Raw genomic sequence first — 18594 nt, forward strand, 5'->3', positions numbered from 1 at the left:
CACAAGAGAATTAGGCATAAATAAAGCTTGACAAATCCTAACATTTCTGGTCACAGCTTTCTAATCACGGAAACAAAACAAGATGCAAATAATCTTTTTGCATCTTCCTCAGATATGTAAATGACTGAAGAGAACAGACTGCTTATTGCACTTTGATGGAGGTTCACAAAGACAGTTCAGCAGTTGGTTGGTTGGTTGGTACTCCTCCTCCTCCTCACTTGGAGTGTCTCTGCATTTTCTCATCTCTGCATGCTTAATCAAGGAGACAAGGACCTGAATCTTGTTCCTGGTCCCAAAGAGACTAGACCTTTTGAATGAGTGGGCTTGAGAGAAGTGCTGATTCACCATTCATCAGCTAATTTGGTGGGTCTGTTAATTGAAACTAGCCATTAGATTGAGAGCAGGATGTCCATTTTGATTTGCTGCTCAGCAGATCATTATAAGAATGAATTGAATTTGCCATCAGGCTGGTTAAGGAATGGTAATTATGTATTTCACTTCTTAATTACAAGTGAAATAAAGATTTGTGTGAGTAATGGTGGCCAGAAATCTGTTACAAGCTCTAAGACACAAGTGATGGTAAGCTCCTTCTAATTTGCCTTGGGTGGTAGTCCACTTTTAATTTACTTTGATTAGTTCCTGGCCTTGCTGGGCCTTTCTTGATTTCCATCGAAACATAATACAGTAATTCTGTCTCTGATGTTTTTCATCCTCAATGTTTGTGGAAATAGTGTCATGCATTCTTAATGCCTTAATGTTTTCATCTGTGGTTGTAGGACATGACCAAGAACTCACACATTGTTGCACACATCCCACCCAACGTCTTGTGGTGACGTCATCCCGCGACACAACCTTCCGTCTGTGGGATTTCAGAGATCCGTCTATCCATTCTGTGAATGTCTTTCAGGGCCATACAGAGTAAGTGACAGCTGCTTCTGTTATTTTAAAATGGTTAATGGTGTTGCTGTACTTGTGTCACTTTTTGTCTTCTAGATTTTCACAGTAATAATTTATATTTTGGGATGATCCGGAAACCCCTTTTTTCCTTTTTCAATCCAGCTAGAACTTAGTACCAAGGAAAAGGAAGTCACATCCATTTCTGCTCTTTTTTTCTTTTTTTTGAAAATTGGATATTGAGAAGTTACATTGGTTTTAAATGAGTATTTTGAAAATACTGCAACTGTGTTGCACTGTGGAGTAGGCAGAATCTGATAGTTCACAAAAGACATATAGTATCATAAATATGTTGCTTCTTAAAGTGTTTTAGGACTATGTTGTTTTTTCTTACTGCTCAGAAAACTGGTAAGTCTAATACTAACCTACTAGTCTTAGGTTTAGGGTTAGGGAAGCCAAGGATGTTCAGATCAGGCTGATCTTGGAAATACTCCTGATCTGTGCAGGAGCAAGGATCTCTGAACTCTTTCTAAGACAGGGCCCTGCAGATCAAGGCCAGATCTTATAATTATCTGTTGGAAAGGGATTTCCTCCTGGATTTAGAAATACCTCTAAGAAAAGTAACTGGAACAGAACTATATGAGCCTGTTTCATTTCCAAGAGAAGCGGATGTCAGATTGTCATGTAGCAAGCAACCTTAAATTTTCTCACTAAAGTTCATGGCGATCATCTGCAGGTAAATACAAATACAATTGCTGGAACCTCTCAGGTATTAATTGGAAGATACCATTGTGATATGGATATTATTGGAATAGGGGACAGTTTGCAGGCTAAAGCTCTTGTTTAGAGTTGTAACTAGAGATGGGGGTATTCGTATACAAATACCCCCGCACAGGTGGAAATAACCACTCACAATTTCACTGCTTCCGCTGGCTCTGCGGAGGCTTGCTATTGCCGCAGTGGATTAGCCACTCTCCGACCTAGCAGAGAGGCTTGTCATCCTGCCTCCTGCCAGGACTGGGTAATTGACTGCAGACAACGACGCACTAGGAAGGTCCGACAAGCTCACGGAATCGTGAGTGGACAGTCCAGCCCTATGGGGCCGGGCCCTCGTTATTTCCACCTGTGCAGGGATATTCGTATACGAATAGGAATATCCCTGTCTCTAGTTGTAACAGCAAGGCTTAATGTTAAAAGCATGATGTATTCTTCTAGCTGATTCATGACAAGAAAATCAATCTTCCTAAAGGCAAAAAAAGCTAATGGTAAAGTCAAAGGAAGCATGAAACTTTGCCATATCATTTGAAGGCTGCAAAGGAAGGAATGTTCAGAAGCATGAAGCTAGAGAGAGGTTTTCAGCTCACTGGCTCTCAGCATGCCATGAACCACAGGAGAAGTGGCGTTGTAGTTGATTTATTGCCTCTCTTTCCTACTGTTCCTTTAGAAAGCTGAGGTGAGGCCATGGGCAGATCCCACTGGTCTCCCACACAAGGACAAATTCAGGTCTGGTCCCACACTTTTGTATCGTCAATTGTTCTTATACCATGTGCTGAATATATGGGAGTGCCTGTGTTACAGTAATTACAAAAGGAAATCAGCACTGTTCTGTCTCTGTCTGTTACAGATAGAATGGTTGTACTTGTGGGATGGATTTCCCTCCGCCTCGTAAATAAATTTTGTTTGCTCTACAGAACCAAAAAAAACAACACACACACACACACACACACACACACACAAACCCAGCGTTGGTTTTCTGTGCCTGATAATAAAGCATTGGTTTCCAACATTCGTCCCCCAGATTTCCTAAAATCTGTTCCTAAAATCTCTGATCAGCTAGGACATCCAGGAATCAAATTCCAACAACATTACAAGCTCTATTTTGGGAATTACTGATCTGAAGATTTTTCAGTGATAAAGTGTGCTGCTATTATACCACCCCATAGTGTTTAAAGTTTATAATTTAATATGTAGTTTAATTATGCAGACTAGACTTTGCTCAAACCCCTTCCCCCCCCCCCCCCCCGAGCTGGGTATTCAATTTACTGTTCTTGAAAGGATGGAAGGCTAAGTCAACCTCAATCTGGCTACTTGAGCCCATTGGGCTTGAACTCAGGTCATGAGTAGAATCTTGACTGCAGTACTGCAGTTTAATCATGGGCCACGGGACTCTGGTAGTGCCCAAACATGGTTAGAATCCATTTATTTTAATGTTGCTGCCCATTCTTATTTTTGTATCAATATATAATTTATTTTATTATAAATTGTAAAACAAATTTTGTTCTGAATCTACGAACAGTATATCTAGATTTAATCATTATTATCATGTGCCATCAAGTCAATTCATGTGCCATCAAGTGACCCTTTTCAGGAGTCGTTTACTATTCCTTTCTTCTGGGCGTATCTGGAACTGTGTCGTTTGTCCAAGGCCACACGGACTGCCCTACCTGCGGGAGGCATACTGGGGAATCAAACTTCCAACTTCATGTTCCACAGCCAGATACCTAAACCCTGAGCTATCTAGCCAGTCATCTAGATTTAATAATAATAGTAATAATAATAGTAATAATAGTAATAATAGTAATAGTAGTAATAGTAGTAGTAATAGTAGTAGTAACAACAACAACAACAACAACAACAACAACAACAACAACAACAACAACAACAACAACAACAACAACAACAACAACAACAACAACAGAAGTGGCTGGCTGCATAGCTCAGTGAGTTAGGTATCTGGCTATGGAGCCAGCCTGTGTTGCCTTTGAGAAAGATCCAGCGTCCCAGAGCTGCCCCCCAGAAGAAGGGAATGGCAAATCACTTCTGAGTACTGTACTCTCTACCTAGAAAACCCTGAAAAGGGTTACCATAGGTCATAATTGACTTGATGGCAAAGAATTACTATTGCCTTGTGGACTCTTGTAGGAGCATTTTCAGAACAACACTAGCAGCTGTAATTCTACCTTTTGCCGTTCTTTGAATCCAGCACCATGATTCTGAGAACTGCTTTATATGTGCCTATAATTTTGAATTGTAAAAGAACAGCAAGTGTGGAACATGTTTGATACATTAAAAAAAATAGACTAGTCTTCTACATCACCTTTAGATCCTTTTCTCTTGTTTCTCTTGCAAGGAGGTCTTACACCAATTCTATCCCTCTACTACCTGTATTCCTAAACTGACACATAAGCAAACAAACCATTGCAGGGGCATATTATATTCTGGGTTCTTTCCAGCAGATGGCGCCTTAAGGCTGCTTTTAAAGTTTGAAAAATACTTTTTACATTTGGGAAATATATGGTTTCTATAAAAGATGTCGAGTTTAGCCACTCATACTATAAATGCAGTAGTATGAGATTTGTTTAATATTTAAAACTGTATTATTGTTTTTCCATGTAAATGTTTACAGTGTCTTGGCTTAAACATATTTTTTAAAGAAGAAACAATCAACATGGAGGAATTAGCACAAATGTAAAAAAAAATCTGTAGCTTAAATGGCTCTAAATATAAAACTGTGATATATAATATTCAGCAGCTTTCATGGAAGATAATTTTGGGTGTGTAAGGGAATATTTATACAGCTGAAGTGTCTTGTTGAAATTGTGACAAACATTTCTTATCCTAGATACTTTTGTGTGTATATGAGCTGCTAGTCTCCCAGTATGTTCAAACATTACATGCATGTGTATTAGAATTATTGTTTAAAAGCAGCAATTCCTTGGCTCCTTTGCAAGTTAACTGTACAGTATCTGTGGGCAGGAGAAACACTTTAATTTAGCTGTAGTTTATTATACAGTACTGGAGAAGAGAAGGTTATTCAGTTATGGTACAGCTGTTATTAGAGTTATTCTGCTGGACAGTGGTTCACTTTTTATGATAATATGAGCGGAGTCCAAGTGAGAGTCTCTGAGAGCTTTGACACATTCCTAGATTTTTGTTATGCCTTAAAATATTTCTTGGACCAATCAATATTGTACATATCTGAATGGCTTTCTAGTGTTTGCCATTGCCGTTTTGTCTGTCAGGATGTAATGGCTCATTTCATTTTACAGGAAGTTGTATTTAAAATCTGAATCTGTCATAATCGCTGCCTCTGCATTTTAGTGTGCTATAGTGAAGATTTATTTTATCATATTATTTTGTTCTTAAATCCATATCCCACCTTTCTCCCCCAAATAGGATTAATTTATTTATTAATGAAAGCATGATTTATGCAATCATACATTTTGTAAATGAAAACATATATAGCAACATCATAATAAAAATAACCACTTCCCAGAATGTAAGAGATTGATTGTTTAGGGTTTTTCTCCTCGCAAAGCTCCTTCCAAAATTCTGCTGTGTGACTGAAAATGGGCACTACAGTGTTAATTTTTTTGAAGTGGTTCCAGGCAGCACACCGCATCAGCATTTCATGGTCCAGCATTTTCTGCATCATATTTTTTCTCCCCTGAGTGTGAAATTTCAGCAGATTGTTATGCAAAACAGTTTTGTGTCTCTGTGTGACTGGGGAGACAGCTGTTAGTCCTAATGAGGAGTGCTAGCATTACAGTATTTTCGTTGATTGAGACCCACGGAGGGAGCAGAATGTTCCAGATCAGGCAGTGGTGTGTGGTGAGAAAGTGCCACTCTGTCAGCTGGAAGTACATGCTCGGCTGCTTGCTAGGACAAGATAAATGAATTTTGCTGGGGCTTGGCAGAGACTGAAGTTTTTCCACAGAATGGTAGTAGCACACCAAACTCCCTGTGGGGGACCCACAGTTTAAGGGTGTCACAAGATTGCTGTCTCTTTGCCAACTTTTTTTGTAAGTGCGCAAAGATACCTGTCATCCATTCTGAGTTATTAAAAGCCTAATCCCTTTTAGCGTTCCGTTAACATGAAATCTAGTGATCTTTTGTTGACATTTTTCATTAATTTAGCTGGGGAGATGTTAACCACAGTACAGTATTAGGTTGGCCCCAGTTGCTAGAGGACCCAGCACCAAATGAAGGGAAAGTGGGAAATAATTCATCTATCCCCTTTTCTAGTTCTTTACTTAAACATTCATGGTTCAATCCAGATTAAGCATTAGGCAGCATATGTTTTGTCATTGAGTCTCCAAACAGGAGACCAGTTATCAAATATTCCATCTAGACCACGTCTCCATGCCCTTCATTAACTCTGACTTCATCTCAGTTTAATTCGTAAGTAAAGTAATAATAATCTTGTATTCTCGGTTAAAATAATAGTGTAGGAACCCACAGATTAAACAAAACAGTCTATATCGGTTATATTTGTGCAGCTCTGAAGTGTACATAAATTTACAGACTGTTTATAAAAACCTAGTATATTTGTTAAAAGATTGCTTGAGGTGTGCTTGCGTATGGTCCCTGATAATGATCCTTCCTCCTCATTGAAACAAATATTTCTTGATGTACGTTTATCAGCATACCCTTTAAAAAAAATTGGGCATTGAGTAATTGCAAAATGGGCATGGGTTTATAATGTGTATAAATATTGTATGTGACTCTGTACATGTATGTGCAGATGCAAATTTAGATTTATTGTCAATTAGATAAAAATATGATACATTTCACTGTGGTGGAAAAAACTAACCAAGCAGTCTGTTGGCCTGTTCAATCTGCTGCTCATGTCTTCACTGTGAATTCACAACTTCAGGGCCCTTGCTTTCCATTATTATAGTTATTTTAATCTTTTAACCAGAACGTGGACCAGACAGACCTTCAGATGGGACTGTCGTGTGTTAAATAGGATATATGATCATCCTGTTCCCTTCTAATGTTTTTCTTTTCAGGCAACTGTATAATCAAATGGATATATGCCCCATCTGTCTAGTGGGGGCAAACAAAAGTCTCTGTGTCACTATAGAGACTTTAAAGGCTGTTTGGGGCTCTAGTGCAGTGGTTCCCAATCTTGGGTCCCCAGATCTTCTTGGACTACAGCTCCCAGAAATCTTGGCCAGCACAGCTAGTGATGAAAGGCTTCTGAGAGTTTCATCCCAGAACATCTGGGGGCCCAAGGTTGAGTACTGCTCAAATGCACAGTGGTGCCTCGCTAGACGATTGCCTTGTGGGACGTAAAACCCGTAAGACGATTGGTTTTTGCAATCACTATGGTGCTTCGCAAGACTTTTTTTCTATGACCGTGCTTCACAAGACTTTTTTTTGAGACCGATGCTTTGCAAGACTAATTTTTTAGACCAATGCTTCACAAGACTTTTTTTTTTTGAGACCGGTGCTTAGGGAACCTCACAAGATGATTTTTTCACAAGACGACGATTTTCACGGAACGAATTAAAATCATCTTGCGAGACACCACTGTATTTGATGTACTTCCCCTTTGTAGCTTCAGTTGGTTTTGTTGCCTTGAATTGATTTTGGCTAAGGGGTGAGTAATTACCCTTTAAACAGGCTCCACTGAATTGCTGCAGAGCTCGGTGGCTTAGGTCTCTGACTGTGGAGCCAGAGGGTGGGCGTTCGATTCCCCGCTGCGTCTCCTTAAGACAGGCTGGACTCGATGATCCATAGGGTCCCTTCCAGCTCTGCAGTCCAAAGGTTGTTGTTGTTGTTTGTTGTTGTCCCCCCCAAGCTAAGAAGAAGGGGCATTACTGCTTTCAGTTTGTTTGTTTCGCTTTTTATCTCTATTTTTACTTTAAAAAAAGATTGCTTATAGTTTCTCTCTTCATTGTGTCTTAATATATTTAGCTCTTGGCAGGATCTCCATTGCAAGATATGCTTTCTTTATGTTGTGTGACTGTATTTGTCACTTCTGCCATCTTGTATTTGATTGCCATTTTCAACCTGTGTGTTTCTTTGTAACAGCATATATTGAACTATTCTTCACTTTTTTTTGTTTTCCACTGTTCTAAGAGCTTCTTTTAATATCTTAGAAAAGTGACACCATGCCTGCTTTTTTGTTGCAATATAAAGAGTGTTTTGGAAGGAATAAAATGAATAATAAAACATACAGAAATAATACCAAAAGCAACACTTAAAAAAATAAGAAGCAGTTTACAACAGATTAAAAGGAGAAATCAGGAGATGTAAAGATTAGCACACTGAAAGCAAGCATCTGGAAGTGAAAGTAGAAGAGACCAAAGAGATCTCTACAGGAATATTTCATGCTCTGGATGCCATCACTGAAAAGATAGTATTCTGGCAATTTTAGGTGTGACTTTTGACTGGTGATCAGATCTACGTGTGCACAGCAATCCAGTGCAACCGTTACTACACTTTCAGGATGCCGGCTGGGATACAGATTTAAACAAATGAAAAAGTGTTCACGATTTTGAGCAGAAGTTGAAAAGCAGAGAGTTTTGAGCAGTAGTTTAGGAAACACAAGCTTTTTCACCTTAACTAGATGAATAATTTTAATGCATGATGAAAGAATCAAATCTATTGTCGTTATGTTGTGGAACAGCGAAACATTCAGCTTGTATGAATATTTCAGTATCTAATGCATATATTTTGGGAGATTCTGTGTTCTCCAGGCTGTGAATGTGCGATAATTTTGGAGATCTTCCATAAACCCAGCGTCCATTCTTAATTGCTTGGGCCTCTTGAAGCAGTTCAGGTGCAGAGGCTTTATGTAATTGGGTACCGGTCTCAGAAGGCGTAAGTGAAGACTTCGAGTTTGTGCCACATAATTACTCTGACCAGCTCAGTGGCACTCCAGTCCAGCATTAAAAAACTTTGTGCCACTGACACAATAGTGTTTGGATGTAATTAGACTTTAATTTGATGTCAGTTTAAATTAAGAGGGCTTGCACATACTAGTCCATTGTGACTTGGGTAATACTAATCTCAATCAGTAAACTGAATAGGACTTGAAATCAAATTCTCACAGTACAATAGAAGTGACAAGAGTAACTTGACACCTTAAATTAAAATTACTAAACTGTAAGCAATTGATGTATGTGACCCCTAAGCTGTACAGGATAGGTCATTAAAGGCAATCCATAGAAATTAAGCCGAGAAGCCCACAATAATGAAGCAGGTGAGGAAGCAAATGCTTTGTTAGCATGCTGTGTAGTTGGATGCAAGATAAAGGCTTTCTAGACTAGAATGAATGAAATAGCTTAACGCTCTAGTCTCTGTCTCTTCAAATGTAACCATTAACATGCTCTGGTTCCAAGAATTAAATGTCTGTATCTTCTGTTGATCTTTCATTTGTTTATTGTAATTCAGATAAGGCAAAGCTTTTTCTCAAAAGAATAGTTTACATAATTTTGAATAATCAGTTGCTATAATATAGCAATATCTCCCCCATGGGAGAAGTGTGTGTGTGTGTGTACACACACACACGTTGTTTGAGGTTCTGTGTATGACCCTGAGAAAGAGAGACTGACTATATCGTTAACATTCTTGCATGTTAAAAATACTTAAACTACTTGTTAAAGGCAGGTGTTTATTGAACTCAGTATTACATTCCAGCCAATATTCCCCCTAATTTTCGGCTGGGTGAGGCTCCACCCAACGACTCCCCATGACTCCACCCCCTGCACAGGTTTCCAACATGACTGGGACCAAAGGGGCTGGAAATTATCGCTGGAGGAGGAACATTGTAACGGGGGGTGGGGTTGCGTACGCTCGCAGAGTTGCACACCTTGGAGGGAACCTTGATCCCAGCCAGTTAATATACAAGAAGACTTTGGGTTGCTGTAGTTGCGAAGCCTACTGTTAAATTTAAAATTCATTTTATTTAAAACCGACTTTCCCTACCCTATAAAACAGTATCCTACCTTTTTTTTAAAAAAAATGACAAGGCTGTTTTAAACATCAGTGGTAACTGTGGCTTTGTATTTCCCTCTTTAAGCACTGTGACTTCAGCTGTCTTCACTGTGGGAGACAATGTTGTTTCGGGTAGTGATGACCGTACTGTGAAAGTTTGGGACTTGAAAAATATGAGATCACCTATTGCCACTATTCGCACAGATTCTGCAGTAAACAGGTAAGCCAGAACAGTACATGTCCTATGCAAGAGGTATTAACTTGATCTTAACAGACAAAAAATAGTATCCAAATCTGAGATATAGGTAGAAACCTGCCGATTTAGAGTTTCCATCTACCTTACTGACCTCTATCATACCATTTTTTGCTAGTGTCATCTGTTTTGTAATTAATGTTTCGCATGCACAATGGTATTCTGCAATGACTGTGATAATAAGACAACTGTTGTCATCTTACCAGTATCATTTTAGTTATGAGGTCTGAGATTTCTGGTTTTATGAAAAGTCAGGCATGTGGGAGCATTGGCGCCAAGTTAGATCTTGTCAAGAGATGAGATGATATGTCAGGGAAGTTAAAAATTCCTAACAGGAATCCTGCATGTATTCTGAGAGTTACGGCTGCCAACCATCTAGGAAGAAACCTCTATGCTAGAGCCTGTTATGTGGGTCTTAGACAAAAAGCAATCAAGGTTCACTTAAACTGATGCAAGTTAGGTTTCCTTTAGGTCTATTTATTTAATGTTTTCATGGTAGAATTCTTTTGTGAATTTGCTAGAGTGCTTAGTTATATTGTCTTGGGATACTGCATGCTTATATTACTTCTTTTAAAAACCTAGATATAAAGACTCCCATGTGTGCAATTAGGCATTTCACATGAACTAGGTTTATGGCTGTGAATGTTTACTTCATTTGCATCCTTTGTACTGTGTTAACTATCACTCTGGAGGATTCTATAACCCTACCGGCAACCTAGGAAAGTTTCAGTGTGGCCAAGGATAACATCTCAGTGTTTGTCCAGTCTTGACTGAAAATCTACATTGGTGTATCCAGTGGCCATAATAACAGTGTCGGGTTTGATAAAAAGAAACCATATTATCATTCTACTTTTCTCTGCAAAAAATTGAAGTTATACACAACTATAGGAAATAGGTACTAGGTGTGTGCAGATTTATGTCTTTGCACTGCAACTCTCCAGATTCCCCTGTCAGCACTTCCCAGAATGGATCTGCAACTCCCAGAGTTTTCACGAGAATTCCCCAGGCAGAATTATTGGGGTTGCAGTCCAAAATCACAAATCTACATACCTGTGCTTTGCACATGCATGCAGACTGGCAGGCACATGTGCAAGAGGGAAGAGAAACCCTTCTCACTCCTCTGTATGGATGCCTGTGAGAGAGTGAAAGAAGGCAAAAGTGAGCAGGCACAAGAAGTGAATAGGTGTGCACAGTTTTGTGCAGGCACATCTGTCCACCCTACCTGTCAGTGCCTACCAACTTGCCCTTCCATCTTCCCTGTGGGTGACGGTTTGTGTGTGCATGTACTGGCAGGGAGAAAATGGCAGTGGCAGATGTAACGGTATGAAATGTTGATGTTGATGTTAAATAGAGTTGTGCTGAATTGTGTGTTTGGGCTGTGGCCCCCAGAATTCTTGGAGAATTTTGGCAGATGCAGTCCAAGTCTGGGAGGTGCTAACTCGGGAGCCCTGAGAGTTGTAGTCCAGAATCATGGATTTTTACACACCTAATGGGTACAGCATAAATGTTCGATTAAATAACATTTAGTGATCTTTAGCAGCATTCAGTTGCCATTTGTCAGACTCCCCAAGCTATTTTTTAAAAAATCTCTTTTATGCAGGATCAATGTTTGTGTTGGCCAAAGAATTATTGCCCTTCCTCATGACAACCGGCAAGTTAGGCTGTTTGACATGTCTGGGGTGCGATTAGCACGACTTCCTCGCAGCAACAGACAGGTACTGCTAGTTATAATTCCATGTGTAAGAAATATGTATGATTATTCATTGTCACCCCTTTTTTCCATGATGCAGAATGTTGACTTATTCACATGGAGCTTAGTTCTAGGTAAGTGTTCTTAGTGTCACAGGTTTGGTAAGAAATTTTACTCTCTGCAAGCTAAGCCAATCTAACTGAAGAGAATTCAGATGCATAGAGTCAGCAGATGAGAAATTGGACCACCTTCTACCACAGGAATTTTTCCTACTGATTAAGATAATTCTCTCAAATAAAACATATAGGTTATTCTCATTTGGGGCAGTGCTTGCTGGAAATGTGCTGCATTTTCATTCATATCAGTGCATAGAATATAAAAGGGCTTCAAATATATAGGATAGCAAGGTATTGGAAGTTCTATGGATTTGAGTGATGTTCTACTATAAAAGTAACTAATTTTGGCAAAATCATCCTCTCTTTGGGTTTCTTTGTTCATTGTTGTAACATTTGTACGTATCTTTAAAAATTAACAATACACTTACTTATGAAGAACTGTTCCAGAGTACTAATTCTGTTCTAAAACTTGCAAGCATTGATGGCAATCTTGACTTTGTTTAAGGATTACATGCAGTTCCTTTCTTTGTGTGTAGCTTGACTTCATTATCCCACCAAGGGAGGTGTATTGCTACTAGCGAGAAAAGAGATTTTGAGAAACTGAAGCCTAATACTGACAATAAACCATATTGGCATAGATGTTTGAAAGAACAACCTTCAGAGAGTGCACGTTAAGGAGGAACAATACAAATTCTAATGCAACCTTTTCTGGTGTCACAGGGCCACAGAAGAATGGTTTGTTGTTCAGCTTGGAGTGAAGACCATCCCATATGTAATCTGTTCACATGTGGATTTGACCGCCAGGCTATTGGGTGGAACATCAACATCCCTGCTTTGCTTCAGGAAAAATGAGATATTGGAAGAATCCTTTCCCCCTCTCTTTCTGTTCTGTTTTGTTGCCATAGACTTTTGTGCAGACTTTCCTATAAGTTGGTCTGCTATCACTGTAAAAGGTGCTCCTTGAAAGGGGTGTGTTGCAGAATTTGTTACCACTTTGTGCACAATTGCATGAAATGTACAGGAAAAAATGTGACCTTTTCAAAGAAGTTAGGTTCTTGTGTATGAACTTTTATATCTTGACATCCACTGGTGAATAGAAGGATGTTTGGCTTTACTATGGAGCATAGAGATGTTCATAAGTTATTCAGCCTAGATGAACTGTAGGGCATTATGTTTGACTTAAATGTGAATTCTATGTACTTATTGTGAAGAATATATAGTCTGCCTTTCCCCTATCATTTTACATATCTTATCTGCCTTGTGGTTAAAGAGAGTTTAGGGCTAAACTCTTAAAATGAAGGGTGAATTTCGCTGAGAAGCATGGTGGTGATTTCTTTGCTTTTATATGAAGTCTGACTTAACTCCAGTGTAGTATTAATTTCAACTCCCAATGTAGTCTAGTTTATGGAACAAAAGTAAGGGTCAGTGAAGGAAACAATAGGTAACATTTTGGCATTAGGCATGGAATTTTAGGTTGCCATATGGAGAATATCCTGATACATTTCAAGAAATAACGGATCCATCCTTACCCTGTTGGCCTGAGCCACCACTCTACATTTTGAAATCTTGCTTATTGCAAACACCAGTATATTGCAATCACAGCAATTTGAACAATTTCTTAAGCACTTTAGTTTATAGCAGCTGTTATAAACCGCAAGCATCTGAAGACATTTCAGAAGGAATGTGGGAGTTCTGTCTTAGAAGGATTTACATGGGCTACATTTTTGTGAACTATTTTTTTAAGCAAGCAAATAAACCTTGTATTGTTTTTTTAATACACCTGTGTTTAACATATTTCCAATTTGATGGGAGCTTTGCCATCCCAGTTACATTTTCAGAAAAAACCCCCCAAAGGTTGAGATCCAAACGATGATAAGAGGAGGTCTGCATGATCAAAGCAGTTTGCGTTCCCCTCATCTCTTGGCAAGCTACTTCTGAAACAAAGGGGTCTTTCAAAACATGTTGGGGGGGAAGAATGGTTTTAAAATCTCCCAAGACGTTCCCAAATTCTTGGCTATGCCTACCATAGTTCTCTGGATTCTGGCCATTATAAGTGAGAATGCTACCTCAGAAACGAATGTGGAGCTGTTTTGAATTCTGCTGTTTAATATTGATAAAGCACCCTGTACCTCATTACAGTATGCTGTTTTAAAGAGTAGAAAAACAATCAAACCAAATTTCAACCTTGAACTATAATGAAGAGGTTTAATGAAGGTTTACCACACAGACATAGATGGTGGTCCCTGTGTTGTTACAGGTTTTTTTTAGTACTGTAGTTACTCAAAGGAGGTCTAGATGAGTGTTGCTCTTCCTGTGTCATGGCATCAAGTGGACATGTTTCATTCATATTTGCAAGTGGGTTTGGAGCTGGCAGTTCTAAAGGGAAAAATTGGGGCTATATTTACAACACTTTCATATATCTTACCTTTCTAGCTAAAGACAGGAGATCCTTTTCTTAAACCTCTGTCCATATCTCAGGGTTGGGACTAGGATGTTCAGTGTGCTAATGTAGATTCCTTATAAACAGTGTAAAACAGATTCCATAAAACAACTCTGTAAAATACTCCCTTGAACTCTGATTTCCAGTTCCCACTGATACATGTTTGTCACCCACAGCACTGCCCAATGTGAATTTGAGAGGCTTACTTCCTTTTGAACTTAAGGGCGACAGCTGGCTGGGAGTGGAAACACCATTTCCAAGAGAGCTAACAGCTTAGAAGCAAAGTGAGCCACAAAACCATAGAGTGGCAGAGAGGAATTTAGTTTTCTTCTCCATAAATTAGGAGAAGCATAGAGTGTTAAAGCTCTTTCTCTCTGGAATAAAAAGTTTTATGATCCCGGAACTTACATGGTGATTAAGAACAGAAGTCTTTTGAGTGTGGAAGTGAATAAATAGCTCATGGATGATTATCAGAGATAGCCTGATAACGAAGGATAATTTGGAGTTTGATTTCATGCCCATCAGAAAGAACACTCTCCCCCCCACCTCTTTGACAAATCCCTACAGAAAAGGGCCGTACAGTTTGCGTCTACTTCATGGCAAGACTCAAAAGAATTACAAGTGGCATTATTGTATGTTTCATTATCCTTTTGAAGTGTGTCCTCCTATATTGGCGTTGCCACAGAGTGAAGCTGCCATACAGGTTCAGACCTTGGTAGTTTTTGTGTGGACAGAGTGGGGCTGGACACTATAATACTTATGGATTTGTCCTATGAAATGTCCTGTTTTTATCTCTAAGATCCATGGCTAGTGCAGTCGAACCTTTATGATCTGAATCCATGTACAACATGAGAGCAATAAACATTTTTAGCTATGTGAACTTTTCAGACCTCCAGTTAGGGAGAAGCATGCAGGATCCTTGCCGTCTCTGACTGGGGAATTTCTGTGTAATCCTATTTGGACTAATGGTTTCTTGCCTACCACGAGAGCAGTATACTGTGGTTCAATAGGTGACACGATTTAAAATATATGTGAAATAATGCAAGAGTATGAGATTGGCAGTGCTCTGTATTGCTGAGCTTTAGGTCACAAAAGGACTCACATTTCATGGGCGAGAAATCCTCACGCCCATTCTCACTTCAGGCATGGATTGTGCCTTTTTTGAGGAGGGAACTACCGTATTTTTCACACCATAAGACACACTTTTCCCCCACAAAACGGGGGTGGAATGTCTGTGCGTCTTATGGAGTGAAGAAAACATTATATTTTCCTGTTTTCTTCTCCTAAAAATGGTGCGTCTTATGGAGCGAAAAATACGGTAGTTACGGAACCTATCTTTAGCATCGCATTGAGGTTCTCAACACTAAATAAATGGTGAAGACAATTGTAGACATACATTTCACTTTTTCTTATTGCCATCTCAAAATGAACAGGTGTTCCTACTACTGCTGTATTAATATTGTTCTAATTATGTCCTACATTTCACATAAAAGGGAGATGACTTGCGTATTTTCAGTATTGAAACCTAGTTTTGCAAAAAAGAAAAAAGAAAGAAAAAAGAGAAAAAAGTGGTTGAATCACTGGGTAAATCACAATACCTGCGTCTGTCTGTCTCTTTCTCTCTGTATATGTGTTATTCAAACAGTTCACATCATTTTTGCAGATTAAAAAGAATTCTGTAGACCTTTCACAATCTGATTCTTTTGATGACTATGTCTTGAAAACCACCTTCTGCTGAGGAAGAAGATCCTGTACTTATATGTCAATGTTGAACCACATGTTTTTTGTTTGTTTGTTTGTTTACTGATATTCCGGTGGTTTGATTGTGTTTTTTTAGATGTTCAGTGTTTGTCTTTGTGTAATTTGAAAATGCCATTAAATCATTCACCGTAGTTTCAGAAGTTGTTTTTTTTTTAAAGTTCAAATTCAATATTATCTTTTTGCTCTCCTCAAAATTTGGCCAGGTTGAAAGAAGTCAAGTAGAAGTTTTCCCAGTATAGTTCAGTCTTTTAAAAAATTTTCATCTGTCATTTTTACCTGCTAGAAATAAACTAGCAACACATAAAACTGCATTCTTTTTCATTTTCTCATCCCTTAAATCTAGGGACATATGATGTCTTACATGGTTCCATTGTGATTTTTAGTATCTCTGCTTTGCTAATTGGCTGTAGTTACAAGGTAGGGAAATTCACAGCTTGAGACCAATCATCTGTCGTGTATACATTATAGTGAATAATATGAGAATGAGATAGAAGACTGCCATTTTCAGTAGCAGCACCATTCATTTGCAATATGTAGTTCCATCCTTTGCCTTTGCTGAGAAGGTCAAGCTAGCTGTAGAAAACAGGACTGTGGTATAAAATGTACCCTACAGTTTGAAGTTTATAATCTGAAAGTAGCTCTTTTGTACGCTTCCGTTTCCTACCATATTCTGTGCAACCCAATCTTTAATTGCATCTTGCTACACAGGTTATGAACATCCTCCATGTGGTTTGTTTCCCCAGTGTTACATTAAATTGATTTTTCTTGCTTAAAGAAACAAGTCAAAACATAGATTCAGTACAATTTATTTTGATACATCAGTCCTCAGAGTATCACGAAACACTTTACAGACTGAACAGAAATAACTGATACAGCTTACAATAAGCCAAAGTCAAGATTGACAAGTGATCCAAAGATTGTCGCATTCATATAAAAATGAAGTGTTGGGATTGCTATGGAAACATCTTGCATAGTTAACATCCTTCCTGGAATATTCTTAACAAAATTGCCATAAGTAGCATCTTGAGGAACTTATGCTTTGGGTTTTTCAGGCAACACAAGTGAGGCCAAGCATGTTAAGTTATCGGAGTTAAACGTGTTGCTGAGGAATTTTTGCAAACAATGAAAAGCTGAAACTGGGAATTGAATGAATGACCCAGATAGTCTCTTTTTAAAGAGGATGTTGTGAAGGGTGGAAAGGATCAAGCTACAAACAGGCAGGAAGACACACAAACATAAAGCTGATGGAAATGGGCCATCCATCACTGGCATGGTTTAAAATTAACAATTGTGTCCTCTCAGAATTGTGTGGAACTGCACAATGTACATAACACCAATGGGAGAAGGAGGCTCGAAATATTCCATAGGGGTGGGATTTTGATGTGAGCATTTTTTCATACCAGTTAACATCCTGTATGAATTCCAACATAACCCAAACCAGGTTATGGTGATGGAGGGGTGGATTGTACCACAGCAAGTTGGCTCAATATGATTTCAGCGACTGTGCCCAATAGGCTGATTTGGTGATGACAGATGTATCATGCTCCATGTTCCATAAGTAATAGTATAAGTGAGAAAGATGCAATCATAATATTTTACTTTAACAAATAAAGTTATTTATGGAAAACATTATAAAGGTGCCACATATACATACAGTATGACATTTTCAGCAGAGATGACTTACTTTATATTTAATTTAATTTGTTATTTTTATTGATTTACTGATAGCCCACTCTATATCACAAGATCTCAACTTTCATTATGAAAGCATACATTCTTAAAGCTAAATCCAGTTTTAGCCCTAACTAAAATAGATCCATTTCACTCAATGACACTTCATTTAATGTTTGACCAACAAATTTCTTTCACTTCCTCATTTTTGGCCATAGCACCGCAACTGTGGAATGCTCTCCCCTTGGAGGCTTGATTGGCGCCAGCATTGGCACCGTTTTTGGCATCAAATCAGAATATATTTATTAGAGCCTTTGAAGGTTAAGTATCGTGGCCTGCACAGGTGTTAGTGTGCTAGTTTTAATGTTTTAAGTTTATATTTTAAGCTCTTTGATTTTAAATTGGTTGCGTTTTAAAATTGTTTCAAAATGCAACCATTTTAAAGAGTAAGCTATAAATGTAGTAAGGAAGTAAATGAGTATCTCTGCTGGAAGTGTCACCACTTAATTGAGGGGTCAACAGCTAAGCAGCTTCATAGAGTCTTTAACCCTAAGCAAATAATAATAATTAAAGGAAGAACTGGACAGGGAGGCTATGGGTTATGGCAGGTCATGCTGTGAACAGCAAGTGTCCCAACAGTATGACCAAGATGCTGTGTGGTGAGTTTACTTTGGAAACAAATAAAACATGCTGAATATGGTAGTGCATTGTGTAAGTTTGATAATTCAGCACCTTCAGGATGTTTGTTCCTTATGAAAACGTATATTCTTAAAGGTAAATCCAATTTTAGCCCTAAGTTGGTCCATTTAAATCAATGACACTTCTAGTAATGTTTGACCAACAAGTTCTATTTATTTCATTAATTCTACACAAGTTGATATTAAAATTGGATTTACTCCCCTATTTTTATGACTGAGAATATATGCATGTTCTTGGTCATAAATATATATATTCAGCAAGCTTCACCAATATATATTGCTGAAATTGCAAACCAAATGACGCTGGGTAAGATTTCTGGTTCTCAGGCATAACTTTTTGCCCT

At 38.5% G+C, this 18594-nt stretch overlaps 1 protein-coding gene across 3 annotated transcripts in view; it reads left to right on the forward strand.

The window, feature by feature from the left end:
• Positions 1 to 16012, forward strand: part of WDR37 (WD repeat domain 37) — a 51164-nt gene extending 35152 nt beyond the window's left edge. For all 3 annotated transcript variants that reach the window (XM_020779687.3, XM_020779688.3, XM_078378535.1), the window contains 4 exons: positions 777 to 918; positions 9707 to 9841; positions 11475 to 11589; positions 12401 to 16012. In XM_020779687.3, the coding sequence (XP_020635346.1) occupies positions 777 to 918; positions 9707 to 9841; positions 11475 to 11589; positions 12401 to 12532 (524 nt within the window). In that variant the 3' untranslated portion in view covers positions 12533 to 16012. The remainder of the gene's footprint in view (positions 1 to 776; positions 919 to 9706; positions 9842 to 11474; positions 11590 to 12400) is intronic.
• The last annotated feature ends 2582 nt before the right edge of the window (positions 16013 to 18594 follow it).

Source organism: Pogona vitticeps, chromosome 6 (genome assembly GCF_051106095.1).
Source record: "Pogona vitticeps strain Pit_001003342236 chromosome 6, PviZW2.1, whole genome shotgun sequence".
NCBI lineage: Eukaryota > Metazoa > Chordata > Lepidosauria > Squamata > Agamidae > Pogona > Pogona vitticeps.